General features: G+C 45.4%; 1 protein-coding gene and 1 non-coding gene across 3 annotated transcripts; one reads left to right on the forward strand and one right to left on the reverse strand.

Annotated features, from left to right (window-relative positions):
* Positions 1-2,207: 2,207 nt before the first annotated feature.
* Positions 2,208-24,739, forward strand: RNF122 (ring finger protein 122). Of its 2 annotated transcripts, XM_048829213.2 has the most exons (6): positions 2,216-2,587; positions 12,818-12,974; positions 19,105-19,150; positions 20,320-20,361; positions 20,946-21,028; positions 22,169-24,739. In XM_048829213.2, exons 1-6 carry the CDS (start codon positions 2,563-2,565, stop codon positions 22,281-22,283), a joined length of 468 nt encoding a protein of 155 aa, XP_048685170.1. In that variant the 5' UTR covers positions 2,216-2,562; the 3' UTR covers positions 22,284-24,739. The 2 variants fall into 2 exon arrangements, with proteins under 2 accessions (XP_074979521.1, XP_048685170.1); XM_075123420.1 differs by lacking the exon at positions 20,946-21,028 and having other exon boundaries at positions 2,208-2,587.
* A 2,286-nt stretch (positions 24,740-27,025) lies between these two features.
* On the reverse strand, positions 27,026-27,124 carry LOC125626554 (small nucleolar RNA U13). The gene has a single exon (XR_007353803.2). It is a non-coding gene; the product is annotated as a small nucleolar RNA U13 (small nucleolar RNA).
* Positions 27,125-27,142: the final 18 nt, after the last annotated feature.

Genomic DNA, 27,142 nt, shown 5'->3' on the forward strand with positions numbered 1-27,142 from the left:
ACAGCCCCTGCTCCAAAGAACTTCCAGTCTAAGGAATTCTTCTCTTTTGCATTAAAAAACACTTGATGTCATCTTAGTTCCATGAGCCAGCATTTCTGGGGTTGCTAATCTGGAGCAGAGAAGCTGAGATAATACCAGGCAAGTGTGAGATGGGGAGGGAAATTTGGGTCTGAAATTGACAGTTGAGAAAGATGATTCATTGCTTTGGGTAAGCACTCTCTCTCTCTCTCTCTCTCACACACACACACACACAAGCTTGGGGAAGTGGACATGGGCTACAAAACCTTTCAAGGGTAGGGCATGAGTACAAATTCAACTGACTAGTAGCAAGCAAGTGATGTTAGTATTGCCTTTTTGGTAGCCTGTATTAAATGTATTTGGCAGGTCTCTAGGCTTGTCTACAGACAGAGTTGAACCAGTTTAACTTGTAGTACGTTGTTAAACTAGTGGAAAGGGCTATGTGACATTCTTATTTCAGTTTAAATTGGACTTATTTCAGTTTAATTTAAGTCAATTACAAACAGGTTTTAAGCTAAATCTAAATAAGGCCCTCTTAAACTGACATTGGAGTGTCCACACTATGGGTTTGCATTGGTTTAGCTAAACTGGTTAAATTACACTGATACAAGTTTCTGTGCAGACAAGGCTGGGGCCTCAGTGAATGGCTACCACTTAGGGCTGAAAGACTAATTTATATACTGACTTCTGCCTATTTTTCTGTTTGCAAATTATCCAGGAGCAGTTTACAATTGCCTCAGATTGATTTACTATTGAAAATTATTCCCTAAATAATTTTTCAAATGGGCCCATCGTAGGCAAACTGATGAGGTTCAGAGATCCACAAACTGAGCTGTGGTGGTTAGTACTGATTAGACACATAGATCACATGGCATTGTTTCTTTCCCTGATTGGATGAGTGTAACTATTAAAATCAGGTTTCTGTTGCTGAGATTCATGTTGACAAATACATCAAATTTGGTTTGCATAGATTATTCTCTGATACTCTCTTAAAGCCACTTATTTCCAGGATCATTCCAGCCAGTAAGCATGTTTGCTGGAATATCAGTGAAAGAAAACACTAACGGATGTGAACACCACCACAGCCAATTCATTTATAAATGGAGATGGGCGGATTTTTTTTTTTTTAGGTATTCATCCACCACTACTGTAAAACCATACCATAAAACCATAAGGAAAAAGAGAGAGGAACATAGGAACTTGCAAACTGGATCAGACTTGTTGTCCACCTAGCCCATTATTCTGTCTCCAGTAATGGCTGGTACCAATTGATCAGAGGGCAGGACAAGAAACCCCATAGTGGATTATTGTGGCATATGAGTCTTTTCTTATCCACCATCAGTTAGAGATTGGATTACTCCCTGAAGCATGACGTTCACAGTTCACGTCCTTTCAAACTTTTTCTTCCTCCACCTGTAGCTATGGCTATGCACATTAAATGGCCTGTGGGTGTGATTGGCCTGGATTCAAATCCTGGAGGAGGCCTGGCAATGGATGTGAAACACAAAGCTGTGAGCTACATAAAGATTTCTGGGGCTCAAGAGAGAGAATATACTTATTATTTAAAGGAGAGTTTTCCACCACACTGAAGTTACTCTGAGCGTGGGCCAACGGCCTCATCCCAGGGTAAGGAGCCTTGGATTCCTGAATTCTAATCCGAGCTCTACCTCTGATTTCATGAGCATGGCCCTGGACAAGTAACTTCCATTATACCCCAAGCCTTGATTTCCCAATCTCTACATAACAAGGGTATAGTGAGGTCTAATTAGTGTTAACACAATGTTGTGGCAATACAAAGCCCGATGTAAATGCTAAGAAGTATTGTAATTTGTGACCTTCAAAGGGAATAAGAGGAGCTACTCTACTTTTTAGGATGTATATGCCCTAAAAAGCAGACTAGCTCCCTTGTAGAAACATGCATCTTTAATCATTAACTCTTAGCAGACTCTTTGATGACCCTCACACCTGTGAAAGACAAACCCAGCTGTGTTTGAGTTCACTAACAGACTTTTGAAAATAAATTTAAAGTTACATTGTATTAGTTAAGTCCATATGCAGAAAACCACACGTTGCCTGTTGCCTGAAAACCATAGGCTGGAGAGACACTTCAAAGCCAGCCTATCACACTCAACCCTTTAAAAGGAAAGTATGTTAATGAGGCATGCAGTTCAGGCTGTGATTGGTTTTGTGTGTGGCTAACAAGCTAGAAGGGGGAGGCTGCTTCTTGTCACTCTAAGCCTTATAGAAATGTATCAGAGAGTAGGAGACAATCCCTAAGCAAGAGCTGCTTGTAAATTGCAATTGTAGGATCTAGCAAACTAACAGGCCCCTGTTACCCAAACCATCAACTTTCCTTCTCTGCAATTCTATCATTATTTGCTCTGGGATTTTTCTTTTGTCACTTACAAACCCACCAAGCCTGTTTCCTGGACTGCTGGTAGCGAGAAGAGAGCTCTTTCCAGGGCTGCTAAACTCCCCATCCCCGCAAGTGAAAGGATCCTCTTCTCTATTTCTCTTTTCCTTGCAGGACTTTGGGACTCATTGATGCACCCATTTCAGTGGTGTAACGGTGAGTAGCTGGTTGTGTGTGTGTGTGCGTGCACGTGTGTGCTAGTTGTATGTGTATGTGTGTGCATGCATGCAAAGTCTCCTTGTATTGAGAGAAAGTGGTTCCCCTCCCCACATGGACACCAGCTGTGCTCAAGTTCATTGTATTACATGGTGGAGTGGGAAGCTGTTCCTATTTATAAAGGCAGACTGACTCTGTAAACAAAATCCAAAGATATTTTAAAGAGATAAAAAAGTCTGTCATTTCCTTACAGATCTGGAGTGGGAGAGATCTGCTGAAGCATGTGAGATGCAAGCTCAGGCTTTGTTTCCACTTTGTGTTTGTGTGTGTGTGTTTAAAGCTGGCCTTGCTAGTGATTTATTTTTCCAGCTTTATTAAGTTAAAATGTATATATTTCCCACTCACATTGTTAAATTTACTTGTTCATGTCGATCTGAGATTTTTTTTCCCCCTTCATCCATTTATGATTGGAGTTTATAGTAAGAATTTGAATATGGTTAATTTTAATATTGTTAAACAATTACTGGGATGATCCAGTTCATTCACACAGCTTCCATTAAAAACAAAGCTGAATATGGTATTGCTCTTGAAGCATTTAGCTTCTGTTGTGGCTAATAAAGATCAGCAAACCTTTGGGATCCAATTCCCCCCAACCACCAAATTAGATTTGCTTATACTGCTGCTTTTTATTTTCTTTTACCAAAAAAAAAAAAAAAAGGGGGTCTCTGTTGTCTTTAAATATCAAAGTTCCTTTAATACAATTCTAAATAGTTTTATAGAAATTTTTTAAGTTTAGTTTTAGAAACTTTTTATTCCTTTTCTGCTGTTTTCCTAGTCTGATTCCTCTCTCTCCTCTTTTTTTTTTTTCCTTTTTCTTGAGAGAGATGTTGTGGTTTTAATAGCTAGCAGATGGTATATGCTCTTTGTATGTAATGTGGTTAATTACAAGAAGAATCCTTTCTTGGACCTACTCAGGCTGAGCTTGGATCAATTATTTCAAGAGGCTTTTGTTCTAAGCCTAGTTTGCATTGCGTTTCTCCCTCCCTTAATTGTATATAGTTTCATGAAATTTAACTAACACATGTCACACACACAGTCGATTGGCCATGTGCTCAAAGACAATAGAAGGGAAAAGGAAGGGGAGTGGGGAAGAGAATCAGTTTATTTCAAGTACAGTGAATCCTGCTTAGCTCCAGTGAATAGAAGCCAATTACTAAATTAATTTGCTATGCATTCATTTCTGATGCTGCTTATAATGAAATTCCCTCTTTCAAGGGGCCACAAATTGGAAATAAACCTGTTTAAAAAAGGACTCAAGACAGGGCCTTGTATCTCCACTGTATTGTGCTAAACATACAAAAGGGACATGAAGACAAAATCAAGTATATTTGTGAGTTTTTTATAAAAATAATAAACCATTTTTTATGACTAAGTAGTTCAAAATTGTGCTGGGAATTCTATCATTAAGCCATAGTTGAGTAACAAAGGTCAGTTTTATTTAAATTTCTGAAAGAGCTGCAGGCTTTGAAGTGAAATATAATGCAACCAGTGGCTTCCTCTTCCAACCTGGGTGCTTAAAATTAGCCTCCTACATCCATATCTAGGCTCCTAAAAAATAACAGAGATTGGGATATAGTGGTTCTGAGCACCCCCAGCTCCATTGGCTTCAGAGGCTGAGGATGCTTGGAAACGCTGAAAACTAGACCACTCTTATTCAGGAACTGAAGCATGGATTTAGGAGACTAATCTTAGGCACCTTGGTTTCTGAATTTTGGGACTACTCACGTGCTTAAAGTTAACCATGAGCATAAGTGTTGGCAGGATTGGGGCCTTGGTGTGTGAAGCCTAAACGCTGATAGACAAATTGACCTTTCAACATAAATAAGGTTTGTTGAATATTTTGTAGCAACTTGTGCATGCTACAGTTAACTTTTGAGTTCCAACTTCCATTATTTATTTATAAATATATCAAATATTCTGCTTCTTGTTGAACTATTTACAGAATACTGAATTATATATTTATATGCTGTCAGAGAGAGAGATACCAGTGGGTAAATGAGGGTCAAACGAGCCACCTACCTGTAGCTTTATGTGGAGGGATGCCATGACCCCCATTGTGCACTGCTTGGTACAGAGATGACTGGTTTGGGGGAATGCACGTGTTTAAAAATCTTCTAGCATCACAGCAAGAACTGCAATGGATGTTGCATTCTGTTTACAGATGTGGAGCATGTACCTTATTTACTGGGGGGGTGGGAGTGATGTTTATTTAATGGCTGGTTGAGTTTCTGATTCATCTCATTAAACAGTAAGTGGGGTGAGGCTAGCTCAAAGGCCTCCACTTGCTCAAAGCCCTGATTCTGATCAGTGTGGCTGGACCCTGGCATCTGCACTTTTCCGGCTGAGGCAGTGCATGCAGACTCTTGCACCCAGCGAAGTCAATGGAAATCCTGCCATACCGCTATAATTGCAAACATAGGCCCCCAATCCTGCAATGGTTCTGCTGTCCATTTCTCATCTGCAGGCCTATACATGTCTGGGGCTAAAATCATTCTCACTGGGATTGCTCGGGAGTGAATCTGGCACTTAGACTCTGTATGATCTCATGCCTAAATACGTGCTAGCAAATGCAAATCTTGTCCTTGACAAGTAACTTTGAAGGGACAGGAGTACTTGTGGCACCTTAGAGACTAACCAATTTATTTGAGCATAAGCTTTCGTGAGCTACAGCTCACTTCATCGGATGCAGTGTCAAGTGCTGTTTTTTTTCTCGGTAGTTTCTCTCTTAGAATCTCTTGGGGGGGAAAAAAAGAAAATTTCCCACCTGTGCTAACAAGTTTGGTCTCCTCTAACCTCCTCAAACAAATTTTTATTTTTTAAAAATTCCTTGTGTTGCCTTTAAATGTTGAAAATTAGCATGGCTTGTCTCATTGCATCCTGGTTTGTGAGCCAGGATCTGTCAGCACAGCTCTGGGAAACAGATTAGATTATTGCTGTCTGCTCATTGTTTTTGTGGTGGCCCTATACAAATGTAAGCTTTTCCTCCGCAAAATGGAGCAGTGGCTTCTACATCATGAGGGGAGCTTTCCTCATCAGAGGATGATTGGTTAAAAAAGTTCAAGTGCAGATCTTGTCTATACACAAACATGTGCTATTTTGCTTAAACCGATGCAAACCCCTACGTCAATATTCTTATTTCAAATTAAGAAGGGTTTCGTTAATTTCACCTTAAACCTAAACCTAATCCTAATTAATTTAAGATAAACCTAAATAAATCACTCTTAAACTGAAATAAGAGTCTACAAAGGGGTTTGCACCAGTTCATCTAAATTGCTTTTAAAGTGGATTTACGTGAACCAACATAGGTGTACATGTGGACAAGGTCTTTGTCTCGGCTAGAATTTAAAGGCATGGTGTTTGAATTAGAAGGAGCCTTGGTGATTATTCAACTAGTTTAGCATGTGTCAAAGGTTATGCTGCCTTGGCTAGGCTACACTTTTAGAACTTTACCTAACATGCTCCAACAACACACCTTTAAAATCGGAGTCTAGATGAAGCCTAGGACTCTAGTTTGCTGTTAGAAAGGGACACTACTTCCAAGTCTGGCTGGCTCCCTTTCTGGCATTTCTAACTGGATCTCTTGGGTTCTACATGCCTGTTTTTAATGATACTTGCAAAGTGGGTGCATCTAAAATTAGCTGTGTTGTGGCTAGAGAGCACGCTGGAGAGCAAGGTCCCCTTCTTCCTTCAGAACAGGAGTGGGGGGATAGTTACTAAGGTTTTATTCTTTCTCCTTTCTCTCCTAAAATTTCCCACTGTTGCTACTGTAGTTTTGACACCCACTGCTAGTTCCAGTGAGAATCTTAGTTTAGAGGCATGCGTTCCAACTACTGTGTCACTCATCCTGCTTGGAGCAGGTCTTGATGGCAAGGTGGTTAAATGCCAGCTGCCGATGGTGCCTTGTGCACCCTAGTATTCCCACTGCTGCTGCCACCAGTGGGAAATGTTAGGAAAATAGTCAGTAGCCAGAGCATGATTCTCCTACGCTTGTCCCCAGGCATGGGGCCATACTGGAACCAGGGAAATGTGCTCCCAGAAGTGGAGCTTCTGTGCAAGGGTGTGTGTTTATCGACATGTCCAAAGGGAGCAAAGGCAAGGTCCCATCTAGACTACACATTGGAACAACGTTAGTATCCGGTCCCCTGACTCAGTTAAAACTAGTGTAGGTGAAGGCCTGCTGGGAAGCTCACTTTGACACCATTAATGCTTAAGAGCTCTCTGAGGTCTGTCTGGGCTTCATAAATAAGAAGCCAGGTACTACTATTATTATATGGACTGTCCTTGCCTAGCTCACCCTGTCTTTGTATGCACATAATCAAGATCCCCTGTAGCTGGCTTTCATTTCTCTTTTCTCTCTCGTTTTGAGTCCAGCTCTGGGCCCACTTATTTATGATGAGGATTTCCCACCCCATCATAAATGAGTGATTAATTAACTACTCAAGAGGCTTGCTCATAAGTCCAGATCATCTTTAGATGAGTAATGATAACCTGCCATACAACTAGGCCGCTTGCAACTGCCCCAGGTGTTTGTTTTACATTGTGCAGATGCAAAAAAACCCCTTTAGAGTCACCACTTTCAGGGTTCAAGGCAAGAGAAGCCATGAGCTGGGAGTTTCATACTCAACTCCCCAGCCAGAGGGGAGTCCAAACTCTTTGAAGTCTGTCTGGAAGCATGAAAACAGGAGCTGAACACATAGCCTGATGTCACTTGCCCGAGATCACACAGTGAGTCTATGACCGATCTGAGACTTGAACCCAGATCACCTGCTTCCTAGTCTAGTGACTTTAACCATATCCTTCCTCTGAGTTGCTAATAGATCTCAGACTGCCAGAGAGATACTTCATATAACTGGGTAGCAAATTCTGTCTGAAAATCTTTGACAGAGACACTGCCAGGATTTAGTGGCTAGCACTTTGCAGTAGGTGCTAAAAATAGCTCACTGCTTCAAAGTAGACTTCTGCTGGGTTGTGTACTTTTATTTTTTTTTATCCTGTTTCTTACGTATGCATGGCCCATTATTACCATCTTTAGTCATTACTGTTTGGGGGTGACTTCTAATGGGCTTTCCTGTATCCAGTAACAGCTGCTCCACTGCCTACAACCCAAATGAGGACTCTAAGTTAAATATGGCCACAATGGGTACCACCATTGTGTCATTATTTTTGATGGGTGATTTAATCATGTTTTGATAATTTCTGATTAGTTTTGCTCAGAACAGTGAGAAGAGATCACTTCTCTCCAATCTCTTTTCCTGCCCCTGATGATCTAGAGAGTAGGATGTTGGCAAATGTGGAGTATTGCTCTATTCCAGTATGGCAAGAGAGCTTATGATCTTTTTCAGTCCAACAGGAAGTGGCATAGGAGACTAGATAGATGATGTATTTTCTTCTGATACAAAAAAAGGCAGGATATTGAGTTAGATGGGCCTGTCCCAATATGATAAATGCTGTTTCCTATTGTAGTGGAACAGATCACTGGTCTATATAACCCAGTATCCTGTCCCCTCCCATACAGGAACAGACCACTGGTCCATACAGTCAAGTAACCTGCTTCCTGTCATACCAGATTTGATCACTGTTCCATCAGGTTCAATGAATACCCAATGCTTCAAAACAGTGCAAAAAAGATGCCCTATAAAGCTCCTAGCTAGCAGTACACAAAGGTGATGGTATATGGAGTTTCATTCCTGACCCCTGGAAGGATCAGTTTACTCCCTGAAGCATGAACTTTGACAGCCCTTATCTTGATTTGTATCATTACAAATTTTAGTACCAAACATATAATTATCCATCTAGCTATAGTATTTGGCTCTGACCCTCCCTGCAGCAGCAATGTGAGTAGGGGTTGCAGAATCTGGTCTTTGAAGGTAAGATCTTTAGGATAGGAACCTTGTGTTCATGTGTTTACAAGCATTGTGCATGCTTACTGTGCTACCGAACTAATAAATACCTCCTATGGGGGGATGTCTGGGACTTCAGAACAGGAAGAGCTGAATGTTGTTGAATAACTACTATTTAATTAATGGGTTTCAGAGTAACAGCCGTGTTAGTCTGTATTCGCAAAAAGAAAAGGAGGACTTGTGGCACCTTAGAGACTAACCAATTTATTTGAGCATAAGCTTTCGTGAGCTACAGCTCACTTCATCGGATGCATACTGTGGAAACTGCAGAAGACATTATATACACAGAGACCATGAAACAATACCTCCTCCCACCCCACTCTCCTGCTGGTAATAGCTTATCTAAAGTGATCATCAAGTTGGGCCATTTCCAGCACAAATCCAGGTTTTCTCACCCTCCGCCTCTCCCCCCCTCCCGCCAAACTCACTCTCCTGCTGGTAATAGCCCATCCAAAGTGACCACTCTCTTTAAAATGTGTATGATAATCAAGGTGGGCCATTTCCAGCACAATTAATTAATAATACTTCCGTAGCACTTTTCATCCCAGGATTGTCCAACACTTTGTAGCTGTTCATTACACAACCCACAGTCCTCCTCTGCAGGTAGGGAAGTGGCATCATCCCTATCTAATGGATGGGTAAAACAAGAGGTGAGGTGACATGCCCAAGTTCATACAGTGAATGCGTCGAAGAACAGGGAGTGGATTCCAAGGGTGACATCCTGGTTCCACTGAAGTCAGCGGGCATTTTGCCATTGAATTCAAGGGGGCCAGGATTTCACTTCAGCAGCCTGGGCTCCCAGTCCCCTTCTGTACTCACAATCCCTCCAAGAGATGGGACTAGAACTCAGGAGTCCCAGCTCACAGACCCCTCCCCATTCACTAGACACATGCCACTGTCTCCAGGCAGCTGTAGCTCCGCTTCTCCGTGCCTCCTGCTTTGCTCCTATGGGAGTCTGGTTTGGAGGGAGATGGTGCTGCTTTTGGAGCATGCAAAGCATCTCTCCTGTGACTTCTGTGCTCATGCGCCACTGTCCACAACTCCACCAATTGCCCTGCCCCTCTCTGTTTCTAATAGCAGAGGGGAAATTTCACCCTATTATCAGAGGCTGCAGGGAGGGAAGGGGGATTTAATTGGCTGTAATTAAAGCCATGTTTCTCTAGGAGGATTTTAATGAGATTCAGCAGAGCAGGGACACAGGGTGCTGGAGCGGAAAGGGGAGAGGAAGAGGCACTTGAGAACGCAGATGGGGCCTCAGTTCAGAGACTGCTGTCCTTTTAAATTCCCATTTGAGCACGATCTAAAATGAAATCAAAGCTCCCCTTTTCATTCGGTCAGCATTATTTTGAAGTACAAAGCCGGTGCCTTTTCATGGCAGAATCTTGTTTTTTAACAGCTTCCAGGGGAGTTAGTCTGCACTGGCTTTGGGTTTTTTTCCCCTGCATTCTTCTCTTTGTTTGAACTGCATCTCTCTCCCCACTCCTTGAGAGGGTTGGGTTTATAATCCCCTGCTTTACCATTGCCCTCCTACCAGAGCCTGCTGTGCCCCATTTAGGACTCCTGGGCTGATGCCTCTGGACTAGTAGTTGTGATTTTGCCATTGGCTCTAGTCCCAAACTAGATGCATCCCTGGTGGGTCCTGTGAGTTTCCAAAACCTAAGGAAACAAGCCTATGAATGTATTTGGATAGAGAAGTAAAATCCCATCCTACCCTCTAGCACCAAGATACACTGACCAATGCAATCCTTCTGCAGGTTATCTGGGTACACATGGGCATATTGGGCCTAATTCAAAGAGCACTGAAGTCAATTGAAAAAAATCTCCTTGACTTCAGTTGGTTTTGGAGCAGGCCCATTGAGTGTGTCCCCACTCCTGGCTTGGAAGCAGAAATCTAGTGAAGGATCTAGTCAATTTCCGTTTCTGGCTCTTGTGCGCTAACACACGGCTGGAATGACACATGCTGACTGTCCCTGTTTTTCAAGCATTTTTCTACTGTGCCCTTGGACTAGGAAGGGAGTTTGTGTATTTCTATGGAGATAGAGAGTATGTGCTTGTCTTTCTTCCAAAGCCTGGCTTCCTGGCTGTGATGCTTTTAGTCCAAGATGCTGAAGGAGGATGATCATTTTTATAAAAATCAGTTTCCCCTGGGATTGAGAAAAGCATAGGTCAGAAGCAAATGGATGGTGTCCCCTTTGCTCCTCTTTTGACAGCACCTATGACAGAGAAGCACTCACCATTCTGCAGGACTGCACTGGAGCGTCTGCACTGTTGATGCAAAACTAAGGCCTTCTCTACATCAGAGGTTTGCATTGATTCTAGACAGCTGTGTAGCCGCACCAGTGCGAACCCTTCGTATAGACAAGCAAAGCTGCTGTTTAGCTTGTAAACTCTTTGGGGCATGGACTGTCTCTTTTTTTGTTCTGTTCGTACAGCACCTAGCCCGGTGCAGCCCTTGTCTATGATTGGGCCCACTAGGTGTTGCTGCAATACAAATAAAAACGAATAACCATAATATTTGCACTGGTGCAGCTAACCTCTGCAAACTGGCTTTTAGCAGTTTATCCCATCTAAGCTGGAGGGTTTCACCAGCTGCTGAAATCAGGGCAAGTCTCCAGTGCACATAAACCCAAAGATTGACTTGCAGAACTGAAATCTCTGGCCTTGGGGGTCAAGGGGAACGTGCTAAGAACAGTGTCACACCAAGAATCCAGTTGAGGTAGAACAAAGGTGGCCTTCAGCTAAGGCAATCCCCAAGGAGCCCTAACAAGTCTCGAGTCTCCCGGGGGAAGATCTCCAGGAGATAAAGGTATTGCGTTAAAGATGTGGCAATGGCCATAAAAGAGACTTTGTAAAGAGGACATAGTAAGGCTATTTCTTTTCTCTCTCACACACACTCATTCACAGCTCCAGAGCAGGGTCCTTCATTCTACAAGCCACAATAAAGTTTCTGCAGTTGGACTGGATCCTCTCTAGTGGATGCTTGTGTCAGAGCAAGACTCCCGTTTGCTCTTCTGTGGCAGTGTTGGCCCCACAAGGCTAATGGGAGTGAAAGCATACTTTGAGGCAGTGAAATCAGCCGTGAGGACTCAGACTAACGGGGAGCAGAGAGATGCTGTGTGAGCAGAGGCCATTCTTACATAGGGTATGCCTGCACTTAGGCTTGGCAGAATTTGATTTTTATTTGTTTATAATTTTGACAAATAAGAATCAATGGCTGATTTTTAAGCTTTTTTTACCCATTTTAAATTTTCACAATTGTGAGAAATTATGGTGGGGGGGGGGGCATCAGAACATTATTTAATGACCATCGATGTTGAGATTCAAAACATTAAAGCTTTATAAACTGTTAAAACACAAATTGTCAACGCCACATGCCAAAAAATACAAAGTAAATCTCTTTAGGTCAATTCTGACCCGTTTTTACTATTCATTCACTAGTCCATTGGTAACCAGCCTAATTCAAAAGTCTAGGTCACTGGATTTTAACTCTAATAATTTCTTAAACAGGATTTTCTTACTTTGCCTATCTAAATTAGTAGTATTATTGGTGGAAATAACTTTTCTTTGGTTTGTATGTGGGTGATGAAATCAACGTTTACTTATTTTTTTTTAATCTAATCCTTGCAAACCTGTGCACACTGCAAAAAAAGGGTGTTCTTAACTGGGGTTAGCTAATTCAGGTTAAACTAGCAGTGGAGACATGACAATACGGCTTTTAACTCAGATTAGCAGCTCAGGGTCAACTCCAGGTTGCCCTATAGGCTTAAATTTGAACTGGTAATCTGGTTTGCTGTGTCTTCACCGCTGTTCGCTATCCCAAATTAAGAACACCCCTCCTTTTGCAGTATACCTCTCCTCTTAGTCACTTTCTTCTGCATAGCTACCCATTATGGTGCATGATGTGTCTGAGGAGAATCCACGAAGGTATCTGTTCAGTGGCTGGAGCCCAGCTTAGCCAGATTCCTTTCCTTCCCACTAAGGATTAAAGCCATAACTATAGTGTGATGGCCAACACCCCAGGAACTGAAAGGGGATCTCCAAAGCTAGAAGCATTAATCTTTACATCTTGAGTTAAAGAGCCAGGCTGTCTAGCTGGGGGATGTAACAAGAGGAACAACACAAATGCTACAGTGGGTTACAATTGCGCTGTCTGTGCCCCAAGCAGAGAATTTGGGGAAAGAGAGTTGCATTTCTCTAAGAAGGGTAAATTTGATCTTCCATTTTCTCTCTTTCATTCTTCATTCTAAAGGCTGTTTCTCTCTCTCCAAAGGATGCTTCTGTGGTTTGGGGCTGATTTATACCAATAAATCGTGCACAATGCCTCCCATCACCTTCCAGGATCTACCGCTGAATATCTACATGGTCATTTTTGGCACCGGCATCTTTGTCTTTGTGCTCAGCCTCATCTTCTGCTGCTACTTCATCAGGTGAGCTAGGGACCCAATGGGCTCTGCCTGCACCTGGCTTGGAGGATACAGGGGAGCCTGTCTATCAGATGACCTCAGGGCTCCAGCCTGGGAAAGTTTCACCCCCAGCTGCTTTTTGGGTGGTCTAAGGACAGTAGGGCCCAGGGGACCAACTGGAATTTTTTTAGGTGAAAGCTGAGAGTCTCACATAATCACATGTCACCAGGAGCTGGGTCTTGAAGAAAATCCTGAGACTCATGATAAAATCTATGATAGTTGGCAACCCTGACTCAGACTAACTTACCCTTGTTTTAAGAGCTCCCATGAAGAATCCTAGCAACCTCAAACTCTCACTGATCACTGAGCCTAGTGGGATCCCCCTGGGGTGAATCCCAGACAAACCCACTGAACAGCCCCACTGTATGGAGTCACTTTTATATACATATAATACAAAGATCTATATGTTCCTTTGTCTTTCTGCTTGGCTACCACAAATGCCTTAAATGTTGCATTAGCAAATTTTTCCTCCAGCACACAAACACAGGAGTTTGTTTTCGTAGGGTTGCTTATGAGCCCTGCACTGAGCGCTCTGATTTGTTATTGTAGGGTTGCTTATGAGTGCTGGGCTGTTGCAACTGTTTTTTGGGTTTTTTTGCTTTAAAGAGCCCTCAAACATATGGTTTGAATAAGACCAGTGAAGAGCTTCATGGGCTTTGCAGACCTTTGTGTGAGGGAAAATACACCATTGGCTCTGTGATCTCCAAGTCCCTTTAAGGAAGCAGAAGTAATACCCTTCTCATTGCAAATTATAACTGGAGGCTGTCGTATACCTCATTCATACCGCAATCATACAGTCATTCTACCACAGTGGTATTTACGGGTGACCCCTTAAAAAATAACCATCCCTCCTTCCCCACCCTTGTACGCCCTGTAATCTGCTAGGAACCATTTGTCAAGAGCAGTCGCCCCAGCTCTCTCCCCGCCAAGGAGGAAACAATCAACTGCTTGCCAGACGCATAGCTGATTTGTGTTTGGGGTTACAGAGCCAGGGAAGGAGGAAGAGACCTGCTGCAGACCTGACCTCTGTGTTGACATGCACCAGGGGAATTCTGCAGATGGCATCATCAGAGGATCTGGAACTATTTTTAGAAGCTTTGACTAGCCTCCCAGAAGCTGCCTGTCGCCTCCATTCCTAGTCTGAGATCTATTATTTTTATTAAACCTATTAGAATAATTTCATCTCTTCTGTGTCACTAGAGCCCATCCGTCTGCCTTGAGCGTCATGGCTGGTCATGGTCACAAATCCATGAGCATTAACCCCATGTTTACCCAGGTCTGGCACTGCTGGGAAAGCTCTCCACTGAGGAGGGATGGAGTTTGGGAGGAGGGCTGGGAGAGGATAGCGGGGGAAATAATCTGGTAGGATTGAGGGGATTTTTGCCCCAGCAAATCAAGTATCAAAAGCAGCTTCTGAGCAGCAATTTCCCTTCCACATATGGAGGCTTCTGTTGTCATCTGGTCCTTCCATGTGTCACCTTTTGGAACAGCAGCTGTTAATTGGCCCAGTACAGCTTCTCCTGCTTCAAATAAAGCCCCTCCCACTGCCGAGTAATATGTTGGGGAGACAGCAGAAGGGAAGGGGTGTTTTCCAGTGTGGACTACCAGGCAAACTCATGTGCTCATGCCCAGAACAGCATGAGGAAAGACTGGGTTAGTGGTCTCAGTCCAGGCCTGAGAATCAAGACATCTGGGTTCTTTTCTGGACTTTGCCACTGTTAGACCTTGGGTAAGTCATTTAGGCCTTTTTCTTTTTCTTTTTTTTTTTTTTCCCAAAAGCAGCCTCTGATTTTAGGTGCCTCCATTTTTGGCAGCCCACTTTGAGATCTAAGCTGCATCTGCGCTGGCAAAAATGGGACAAGGAACTCCCCCCTTCTTCGTACCTCCACCCAGGGTAGCCACAGCAGACACGGGAATGTGGAAGGGCTTGGGCATTTTCAGCACCATGTTGTCTAGCCCTGCTCTGAGCCAACTGCTTGCCGCTGCCTCTCTGCTGTTTATGTCCATAGCCTGCTGGGAAACATTTGCCAAGAGCACTCGCCCCGTTTCCCCAAGGAGCAAACAATCGACTCCCTGCGAGGGCGCCAAGCCAAGCCAGGATCCTGGTCTCTGCAGGGCTCCATCTAAGTAAGGGAGTTGGACTGAGCAGAACAGGAAGTGGCAGGAAGGGGGGGGGGGGTATTATTCAGGTGACTGAGCAAGACTGATGTATTGTTTATAGGGGAAGGGGGGAGGATGTGTCTTTTCATTACCCTTCCCTGTGGAAGAAGGCTATTTTTAAACTCTCGAGTTTAGCAGCAACTGGGATTTCTAGAAAAGTTTGAGTGGGTTGGTGAAAAATTGAATTCATTACCCTACAGCTGGGCCCCACCCAGCTCTGCTAATGTACTTCACTTCTACCCTGCAGCAGCCCCTGCTGTCCCAGTCCTGAGACCCTGTCCAGCTTGACTTTGCACCTTCCTCCTGTTCTGCAGCCCTTCCATCCTGGGCTCCCCCTCAGCTTCCCCAGCTCTGCTAGTGCCCCTCAATCTTGCAATTGTAACGTGCTGTGTGGGATGGATCTAAAAGCGTCTGTCCTTTGCAAGGGAATGATCAAACCTTCAGGAAACCTAAAGCTCCCCGATAAGAGAGGGGGAGTCAGTCCCCTCCCGGTACCCCGTGACCTAACTCTGCAGCCTTTGGCAGTGTAATATCTGCCTTTTTGCCATGCCCCATAGCTTCTGGATTCTGCAGTGGGATCTTGTTGGGGGCAGGGAGCACAGCAGCTGCCTCTCACAGGCTCAGATCTGATGCCCACCCTGCCAGAGAGACCGCTGTGGACACAGTACCCTTGCCCCGTGCTAGCTCATGCCAAGCAGCCGTGCCCTGCCCTGCCCTGCTCTGGAACTTGTCCCCCACCCTCAGCTGCTCCCTCGCTCCACTGAATTAGTTAATATTATTAATTAAAAAGAATAAGCTGTTGGGTCTGGAGGAGGCACTGAGTGACCTGGGTTTTTTACAGCTTGGATAATGAGCCTGGTTGTCTCTCTGGCTTGCACGCGTGGGGAACTGGGGAGGCAGGCTGCCCAGGAAATTGTTCTGGTTGATAGTAAGCCATTCCTGCAGCTGTTACTCCCCTCCTGCTTACAGCACATAAAGGATGCTCTGTATGTGTGAGGGGCCCTTCTCAGGCCTCTGCTGTCTAACATTCACTTGGAGGCTGGGAATGAGCGGAGATTCTGAGAGAGAGAGAGAGACATGAATACAGCGAGAGGAACCACAGAGATAAATATACAGCCTCATGCCAGCCCCAGCTTGCCAGTCATACACACAGGAGATGGCTCAGTAAGAACCTCCCCTGTGTAACACGCTGGCCAAGTATGTGCTGTATTCCATCCCTCTACCCCATGTCTGGGCACTATAGGATAACAGCTCTGCTGTCAACCATGGGGAGGGGTGGCTGTTGCACATGTAGGGACATGGGGGTTTATTTTCCTTTTGTCAGCAGTGATTATTCAGCGGGGGGGGGGCCAGGACAAGCCATATAGTCCCGGCTTCTTTATCCAGTTAGAGCAGTGAATGGGTGATCCTGTGACACTGGCTCCCTGAACAACTTGAGGAAAGCAGCTACTCTGACTTCCTGGGTTCAAAGGGGGACTGCAGATGTGCGCAATGCTCTATGGTTGGAGGGCAGTGAGGTAACCCAGCCCAGCTGTAATACAGACAGGTGCGAAACAGGAACTTGTCGAGGACCAGGTGCTGCATCCTGTCCTGTCCTCTGGGGAATAAAATCCCTCTGCATAAATCAAAGCAAGAGAGGAACACATGGGAAAATAAAACAAGTTTCTGGGTAAGATGGGAGGAGCTCTTTGTCCTTATGGGGATGGGGCATGTGTCTTATCTGGCCCTACCACACATTCTCACCCACCCATCCTCCCTCCCTTCTCCCAGAGTGTCTATAAGCCAGGCCCCTCCCCATCTGTGGCTGGGCACAGCAGGCAAACAGCTTGCAAGATGCTGGCGGTGCTCGGGGAAGAGAAGCACAGCTTATAGACACAACTCAGTTGCTGGGGTAACAGACTTCCCAGGCTCCTGCGATGCTCAGCATAGATAGTGGGAGGGTATCCCTCAGCCAAGAGGCTTTTCCACGAGAGCTTCATCGTGGTGGGACTGGGGGGTGATGTTTCCTGAGCCAGGGGTGCAGGAGAAACAAAGCAAGCCATTCGATGCCTGTACTGGGTCAGGGATCTCTTTTTGTCATCACCCTGTGTAACGTCCCACTGGAGTTTTGGGACAGTGCTGCCTCCCCCTCCCCTGCTCCCTCATCTGACTGAGGTTGGGGCCAGACCGAGCTGCTGTTGACAGGTCAGCAGAACTCTGGAAATACAGCGCTTCCTGGAGCGCTCACTACTTCCTAAGTGAAACAATTGGGGCCGCAGGCTGCATGATCTTATCGGGCCCCGTCCTCTGATTCCTGCTGGTATTTTGGGAGATGCTGTGCTCTGTTTAGGAATGAACTTGCTGCCTTTGGACAACAGCAGACTAGTGTCCTGAATAAATACCCTCCCTGCAGCAGTGTGTGTGCCAGCTGCTTTCACTTGCAGAGGAGTGAAGGGAGGGACGTTGTCTCAGTTTTATTTGGATCATAGACAGGCCTGGCATAATGGTCCAAACACAAATCTGGGAGCTGGGTACGCATGAGTTCTAGTCCCACCTCAGAAATGGCTTCCTGTCTGTGGCCTTGGATAAGACACTAAGGCCAAAATTCTCCAAAGTGACCACTATCTTCAGCTGCCTGTTACCGGGTGCCCAACTTGAGACACCTTGGGCTTGACTTTGGGTTCTAATAGCTCTAGCTGAAGTCAGTGGGAGATGCAGGTGCTCAGTGTGTCTGAAAGGCACAAGCCATCTCAAACTGGGGTCCCCAACATGGGAACTCCGCAAATCAGAGGAAGCTTTTGAAAATCTGCGTCCAGCTTTATGGGTTCCCATTATGAGTGCTCAACACTCTACAACACCCATACGTCTCACTGTTCCTACCTGATGCTTCTTCCCTGAGCGGGGTTATTAAGTGCCAGGGTGAATGTCTGAAACACTTCATAAATGCTACTTAATTGTTAAATATGAATGCTGAAAATCTCATCTGATTTTTTTTAACTGATTTAAAGAAGTGTAGGAATTCTTTTTTTAAAAAATATTGAATATACTGTCAGTGAAAAGTTCTGGACTGACTGCCCAAGAGTCTCTTATGAAAAGGCCCATTCACTCTAATTGCAATGTACTTTGCACTATGAATAAATCTCTGTGGGTTGGTGTCCCTTAACAACAAGCTTTGTCCTTTATTTCCTTGGTCACCCTTCCAGGAGGAGCTGGAAGAAGGGAGCTCATTCTCCTTGGCTTATTCAGTTCTTGGCTTCTCTGCTGAAACCAGAAGCCAGGGGGCCATTTAGTGAGAAACAGGCCATGTTTCTTTTTGATACAGGCACCTCTCAGACTATAAGCTGGACAAAGGTCACCTCTTAGAGAATCCAAAAGAGCCTTCAGGAGGTGATGACTTTTAGTTGCTGATGGTCATGATTGAGTCTAATCTCATCCAATCATAGAGCCCCAAGCCAAACTCCCCTCATGCCTCTTGTGCAGTTAGATCAGATTTGCATCAACAATATAGCTCAGCAGAGAAAGCAGACTTGTCTCTGACCTTCTCATTGTCCTGCTCAGGCTTTGATGGCCTTTCCTGGTCCTCTCCAACTGAAAATTCCCATATCCCACAGGATCACTGGAATCAAATGAAGGGCAGAGTAAAGGTGGTTTGGGTGTGACCTTGGGCCCAGATCCGCAAAGGTATTTAGGCATCTAACTCCCAAAATCAATGGGAGTACCAACCTCCTAAATATCTCTGAGGATTTGGGTCCCAGTAACTGTAGTTGGTTTGGGTCTGAGGGGGGACAGATGGTGTGTGTCTGTGGGGATGTCTGTGTGGGATGATGTATGTAGGCTTTACTCTGTATTTCCTTAGTTTTATGAGCTTGAGTTTTGCATTTGAGTACCTTATCAGCCTCAACTGACTTTCACAAAGCATGTTTTATGACAGAATATATTATTTTTCCTTCACCAGCAAACTTCGGCATCAGGCACAGAGTGAAAGATTTGGATACAAGGAGGTAAAGTGTGGCTAATTTCTAAATATTTCGGTATGGTTTCACGGCAGGCCTATGATATTTACAAGCATGTAGATTAATGCTAGTGAGGGGAGGGGATTGTGAGCAATGCACTTTTCTATGAGGAGCTGGACTGACACCAGAGAAAGCCATCGATGGGAATAACTTGAGGTCACTGCTGACCTGGAACTGGATTTGAACAGATAGCTTGACCTTCGTTTCTAGAGGCAGGGTCTCAGTACAGCTCTGTTGTTCACAAGAGGGTGAAATTCACCCCTGAGCGGGAGACCAGTGCAAGGCTGTGAGCTTACCTCCCAGGCCTTCAGAGTAGAAACGCAAGTGGTGCATAGGATCTGAGAACCTACAGAGAACAGAGCTGAGGCATGGCTGCATATTGGGTCTGAAGGGGAATGCCCAGGGTGGTTTAGTGCTGGGCTGTCAGCTTGGAGAATGCCACTGAACTGAATAAAGAGCCAAAGCAAAGCCAGTGCTGGGAAAAAGCCAGTCAGGATTACAATGGGAATCATATACAACAGGGGAATAGGCCCCGGGCAGTCTTGCAGGGGAAAGACCAGCCACTGCAGAGGCTCTTTGTCCAAGGTCAAATGTCCAAAAGGGAGCAAAAGGATTTTATTTCTGGGGAGGAGAGGGAGGGACTGTCACTGCTGGCTGGAGTCAGGAATGTGCAGGGCAGGCCTCTCCACAGAGCTCTGCCAATGCCCCTCAGTGCTGACCTGCTGCCTGCTCTTCTCTTCTAGGCCTGGTCTCCCCCACATTGCTCTGCCAATGCCCCTCAATCCTGATTTGCAGGTCCCTTACTTTCCAGCTCTGGGAGCCCTAGAGTTCCTAAGTCTGGCCTTGCTGTTCCATGCCAGGGCTCCCCACACACCGCTCTGTGGCTGCACTTCAGTTCTGACCTGGAGCCCGCCTCGCTCTCCCAGTCCTGGGGTTATCCTGAGTCGAAGCTCAGACTGGCAGAATTGTGTGCCCGTTATTAGTTAGCACTGCTACTACTTGTGCTCTGCCTGCTCTCTGGATAAACAGAGGCCTTCTGTCTCCAGCACTGTCAGGCTGACAACTTTCACAAGCACAACATTTGCTTAGTTAAAAATAACCACACCAGTCGTTTTGATAAGTGCTTCTGCCTCCTTCTTTTCCCTTTTCTCCCACAGGTGGTCTTGAAAGGTGATGCCAGGAAGTTAAATTTGCATGGGGTAAGGACAGCCTCCACTCTGATTTTTAACCTGAACAGGCCTCATGGGATTGCTGCCCCCCTCAAAGCCCCTTTTCTTTCTGCTCTTGTTACCTGAAGGATAAGAGAGAGGTCCAGCAGGACCTGAGCCCTTATGATAATTTCGCTGCCTGGGAGCAGATGCCTTTTAACGAAACTCGTCTCTTGTAACAAGATGGGGTTTCGAGGTCAGACGAACATTCACTAGCCCAGAGAGCTCAGCTTACCCACCTGGGACTACCACTGAGTCACTGTGTGGCCCCACACAAGGCCTGTGTCATGCTGAGGATGCTTTTTGCGGGTCATTTGGGTGGCTCTGGGAGACAAAGATGCTAGGTAGGCCCCTACCTGTGCAGATGCAGCCTGTTATCAGTGAGCAAGCTTCCCTTCCTAGGGCTGTTGTTGGCTGTGTGAAATGAGCTGCTGAGGGAGCAAAAGAGAAGCGGTGCTGGTGATGGTGTGCGGCTGGTTCCGTCTGGGCTCTCTGGTGCCTGTGGGGTGTGATGCTTTGTTCTGCAGGCTCATTTTCTCTTCCCCCCCCCCCCCCCCGCCCTTGTCTCCCCACAGCAGACCTGTGCCGTCTGCCTGGAAGACTTTAAAGTGAAAGATGAGCTGGGAGTGTTGCCATGCCAACATGCCTTCCACAGAAAGTGAGTAGCTGCCAAGGACAGCCCAGAGCCTGCTCCGTGCCCCCAGCTTGGCCCAAGGCCCAGTGTTCAGTTATGCCTCTCATGCCTATGATTGGAGAGAGGCCCAGCCCATGCCTCATACAGCTCCTGGGTGGTAAGGGGCCCCATGTCTGGTCCTTTCCCCTCTCAGGATGGCAAAGATGCCCAGAGCAGCTCTAAGCCAGCTAGATAATAATGTGCACAAGTCACCCGGCTACACCCCTTTGCCTTCTAGCCCTATGCTAACCCAGCTGGGGAGCCAGGACAGACTTCCTCCCATCATTAGGGCTCAGCCTGTCTTTGCTTTGGGGATTCACATCTTGGCTGGGTGTAAACTGGCCAGGAATAAATTTAGGCTGCACATGAGAAGATGGTTTCTAGCCACCAGGGAGTGAGGCTCTGGACCAGCCTCCCACTAGGAGCAGTGGGGATAAACAGTGCAGGGCTTGTTTTAAGATGTTGGTAAATTTGAGTAGGATTATATGATGGGGTTGCCTGTGATAGCAAAGGACTAGACTTGGAAGACATGGGAGGTCCCTTCCAGGCCTTCGGACTGAGTTTCTAAATCAGCACTTGCAGCTGGCCCCCTTGATTTCTGCAGCCCCCTCCACTGCATGAGCGAGAGCAGGGAATCCAGACTCCAGGAAGGGACAGATCCCTGTTGAAACACAGAGTCACTGCTTCCCCCTCTCCATTCAAAGCCTGTGTTCAGAGAGAAGCACTGACTAGGGAAGGGTGAGGTGGGAGATCTGCTTGGGACTATCCTGCTCCTGAGCACCAGGGAGGAACAGAGGTAAAGCTCTCTCCTACCTCTGGAGCCTTCTCACAGTCACATGCTTTGGGATCCCTGGATGGGGGGCGGGGCACCAGGGTAACATACAGCAGCATGTTGATAAGCAAGGGAGAGAATGGGAGGCACGGGGACAGCTGGGCACAGAGAGGAGAAATGACTCTCTTCCCATCTGGCTGGGCGCATGCCAGTTGCAGGAGCCTGCTGGGTTGCATGGACCCATGATATCATACGTGGGAGGGCAGCAGTGAGGAGGGTAGTGGGCTCAGGGAGCTGGCGAAGGACAAGTCTGTCCTAAATTCACCCCCTCCATCTCTGTTTCTTGGCTGCAGGTGTCTAGTGAAATGGCTGGAGGTTCGCTGTGTCTGTCCTATGTGCAACAAGCCCATCACAGGCCCCACGGAGCCCCACCAAGGCATTGGGACACTCCTGGATGAGCTGGTGTGAGGGCCTCTTTTCTCCCCCCGTAAAGCCAAACAGCCATCCAGACGGACCATTTCCTGGTGATCTCTGCACTTAACCCCTCCACCCACCTCTCCTGTGGATTGCTAAGCCAGCAGCCCATGATACCTCCTGCCATGGGCATATGGCCCCCTCGTAACCCCTGGGACAGATCCATTGCTATGAGCGCAGGAGGAAAGTAAGCTCCGTCCCCCGTGAAGTACACGGAGGAGGAGAGGTTGGCCCAACTCTGGGATCATTGGGACCTGAGCGTCAAACTGCTGATGCATGAAGGGCCTGGGAGACTTAATTGTGCCCCTTCCTAGCTGATCTTGCATGGACGTCTGATTCCTTGGCACCAGGCTTCTGAAACTGGATATTCCTCGCAGAGACCACCCCGTTCAGGGTGGGAAGCAAGGCAGGAGCCTCCTCCCCAACCCCCCAGGGACTGTGGTTCAAACCTACCTGCCACTGCTGTTCTTAATAGGTTTACTATAACCCTCTTTCAAAACCAGAACTTACATTTAGGGCCTTAACTCTTCCATAGGTCCCTTCTAAAGGCTAAAGCTTTAGCTCTACTACAGCCAGCCAGGAATTGTCCCCTGACTGCTGGAACCACAGTACTGATTCTTATCTATGGTCCATTGAGGGGGATCTCTTTGTCTTAAAAAATAATAGTCAGTGTTTACATAGGGCCTGAATAAAAACAGAAGCCACAGAGGGCATGTCATGACTGATTAGATCCTGTTGGCAGAGCTGGACTGTTGCAAGAGTGGGAGGGGTGTTTAGGGAACCACAGCTGGGGGCAGGGAAATGCCCCATGTTGGACATTAATATTCCTTTCTTATGTCAGGCTAGCAAGACCTTTTAGCAGCTGGTGGAGATTGTTTGGAGATGTTTCAAATACAAAGCAGGTTTTTCTTTTGAATTATTTTTAATTTAAGGTTGGAGGCTGTTTTATTTTGTTTTTAAAGTCACCTCTCAGAATTTCCTTCCAGCTCAGATTGCGCAAAACAGTAAAACCGCTCTGAGATATTCTGTTTTATATGTTGAAAGTGAACTGTCACAGTTTGCATAAGGCAGAAAGTTTGGGGAGAGGGAGGGGCTGATGGGTGGAAAATCCAGTCTGGATTCCCCCACCTCCTCCCCACTATGTTGCACTGTAAATAATATTTTTGTATGTATTACTTTCCTGACTGTCTCAGGCTTCCTACACACCCCTGAGGATGGGGGATGGACAGTTTTATGTAAAACAATAATTAAACTGAAGACATCTCAGTCTAAATTGTGAATGTTTGTTGCTAGGAAGGGCGGTCTGGCAGTAAGTTCTCAAACCATAAAGAAGTGTCTTTTCTTTGGACAGTTGTGTGATTGGGGGGGTCCTCCATAAACATTCACATTAGAACTGAAACTAAGCCTGGGAAATTTCAGGAATATTTCAGAGTTTTGAGGGAATAAAATTAAGAAGTTAGAATGGAGCAGAGAGAGATCAGCACAAGAAACTGGGAATCAAGGCTCATAGGTTCTGTTGCTACCTCTGCCTACTTGATCTTGGGCAATCTACAACCTTTCTCTGTCTGTTTCTTCTTCGGTAAACTGGCAATGATACTTCTCTTACAGGGGCACATGAAGTGCAATTTAATTGCAGTGAGTTTGCAGATGGGAGGTGCTTTAGCAAAGCCAAGTATTCTCCTCCTGTATTTTATTGGTTTTGGTGGTTGTAGTAACAGGGGTAAGTAACAATAAGGCATGCTGCTGTAGGGGGCTGTTGCTGTATTTACCACTGTGTCATACAGACCACCTCTAAGCAGCGTTAAATGACAGTGATAAACACACCTGCAGCCTGGTGTCTTCAGGAGCAGCCCCACACTAGTGAGCAACTGGTGGGGCTGCATCATTGCTGGTGGCACCTAACATGGTTAGCATAGTAGTTTGGATGCTGAAACTAAGTTAGCATCTAGAGCTGGTCAGGAATTTTTTCACAACGTTTTCACAAAAATCCCAATTTGTCAAAATGAAAAGTGTTTGCAAAACTGTTGGGTTTGACAAGGCACCTGATTCAAAAAAATTGTTTTAAATTGAGATGAACAAGGTCTAAATAGGACATTTAGACAAACTGAAATTTTCATTTTGAGAGTCAATTACTTCTCATTTAGAAATTTTAGTAAATTTACATTAAAAAAGTCAAATTTAAATTAAGTCTGTCAATTATTGAAATACTTCAGTTGACCAGATCTAAAAAAGATTCTTTTCAGAAATTTGAGATGGACTTTTTGTCCCAAATCAGCACAGGAAATTTTTTCAAAAATATTAAATTCTCAAAGAACAGGAAAATGGATTCCTGCCCAGCCCTATTAACATCTACATCACAGGTAAAACTCACTGCTGCAGGATATTAAATAACTTAGGATGATCTAGACATCACTTGGACATTTATATGAATAAAAGCTCATTGGATATGACTGAGGTCTGTACAATCATGACTGGTGTGGAGAAAGTAAATAAGGAAGTGTTATTTACTCCTCATACACAAGAACTAGGGTTCACCAAATGACACTAATAGGCAGCAGGTTTAAAACAAACAAAAGGAAGTATTTTTTCCACACAAAGCACAGTCAGTCTGTGAACTGTTTACCAGAGGATGTTGTTAAGGTCAAGACTATAACAGGGTTCAAAAAAGAATTAGATAAGTTCATGGAGAATAGGTCCATCAATGGCTATTAGCCAGGATGGGCAAGGATTGTGTCCCTAGCCTCTGGTTGCCAGAAGCTGGGAATGGGCTACAGGGCATCGATGGATTACTTGATGATTCCCTGTTCTGTTCATTCCCTCTGGGGCACCTGGCACTGGCCACTGTCGGAAGACAGGATACTGGGCTAGATGGACCTTTGGTCTGACCCAGTCTGGCCGCTCTTATATTCTTAAACTGCAGTGACACTAGGAGGGACAAAAATGCATGGGTTCTGAATCCTCATTCTTCAGACCACAAGGTGAATACCACTAAGGATCAGGAAGAAAACAGAGTTTAAGCACAGCTACTTGTTTCCAGCCCCACCAAAGGATGTTTAAGTCTTGCAATTCATGAGCTTGCATAGGTCATCTGCTCCTGACACACACACAAATACAGCCACAGCAGGAGAAGAATGGATGTGTACAGGGACGCCTCACCCACCACCCAGGGAGTGTGTGTTATGTTTTGATCAAACATCGTATTATTTCTCAGGTAGATCTGTTTCCCTGAGCCATGCAATTAAAGCCTGACAGATACTTCTCTAGCTCTGAGTCCCTAGGTATTTCTTGGGCCATTTCTCTCAGGCTAGTAAAATCAGAGTTTAGTGGCTGATGGATAAATTGCAGGGACATAAAATCTGTACCTCTATCCCAGCTCTGTATTCCATCTTTGTTCTCTGGGGCTGGTGTGATAGGAGAGACCAAGGGGGCTATGGGGCAGAGATCATTTAGTCCTTGATGCACAAAGCATTCCAAATACAACTCTGTAAATGTATTGTTATGAGATATCTGGCAATTTTAATAAGAACGTTCACTTCATGCATTCCCTACTGCCATCTGTCGGGCGCAACAGGAAAAGTCACACAACATCAGACACATGGAAGGAAGTCTGGTTAGCTCAGCAACTACGCCACTTCCTTGGGATTTCTCAGTTGCCTGGCATTGTCCCAAAAACCTATCCAGTAATTAGATACGATAGTATTTCCCCTTACATCATCCATCGATAGCAAAGCATTTCTACTGAGGAAATTAAGTATTGTTATCTCCACTTTACATACAGGAAACTTGGCTTCAGATGGGGAAAGTAACTTGCCCAGTCGCAAAGCAGGTCACTGTGAGAGCTGAAGCTCTCAATCCAGAAGCTACCAATCCAGAAGCTGGGTAAAATTTTCAAAGTGCCTAAATCCCAATTTGCTAAAATAAGTCACCTTTGATAATGGAATTTAGGCAGTTTGAAATTTTACACTTGGTCTGGTACAGTGGAAGCAAAATTCCCGAGTTCTATTCCCAACTCTGCAGCTGGCTTTTGAGACTTTGGCCAGGTCACATCTCCTGTCTATAACAGTTTCATAATTATGAAAGAAGACTACATAGCCACCTACATAAAGTTTTGAGGTGAATAAGCAGAGACTGTACTCATATATGGTTTTCTGTACTCATTTCAGAGGAAACACACGGGGATTCTGTAAGTTAGATAAAAAGATGCAGTGTCCTGATAAAATAAGACCTGTTACCTCAAGGCATAACAAGAGTTATAGTCAGCCCTGGTCATAAAAATGACTTCTGCAAATCCAGGGCATGATTTTTTAAAATGACTAGTCATTTTGTACCCAAAGTTAAGCATACAAAATACACCCAATTTCTCCAAAAGCAAAAATCAACCCCTTTAAAGCATGTCAAGCTAGGCACCCAAAATTAGGAATCACACTTGAAAATATTGTCCAAAGAGCACATTCTACATAGGGTACAAAGAGCATTACCATCTGTTTAAGAGTCTTTCTCGAGCACCCAGTAGCACTCTGGCCACACACACAAAAGGAAACTAAACCATACCAAAACCTTGCCTTTGCGTAACATTTAACAACTCCGCACACCGATTTGGAGCCTGCCAGCCTCTCTAAAGACAAAGTAACACAGAGGCAACAACAGGACACGTGAGCACCACCCCAGCCCCTCTAACCTAGAACGGACTTGCCCCCCCCCAGCCACGCCCCCACACTCGCTGCCCCCCAGGTTCCGGTCAGATGGGTTCTGTGCCCCGTCGTAACAGAGAGGGACGGCACATCTCACACAGGCGTGTGCAACCCCCATTCATCACGCGTCAGAACCTGAAGGATCAACCCAGCGCTCCGGCG

The sequence above is a fragment of the Caretta caretta genome, chromosome 26 (genome assembly GCF_965140235.1).
Source record: "Caretta caretta isolate rCarCar2 chromosome 26, rCarCar1.hap1, whole genome shotgun sequence".
Classification (NCBI taxonomy): domain Eukaryota; kingdom Metazoa; phylum Chordata; order Testudines; family Cheloniidae; genus Caretta; species Caretta caretta.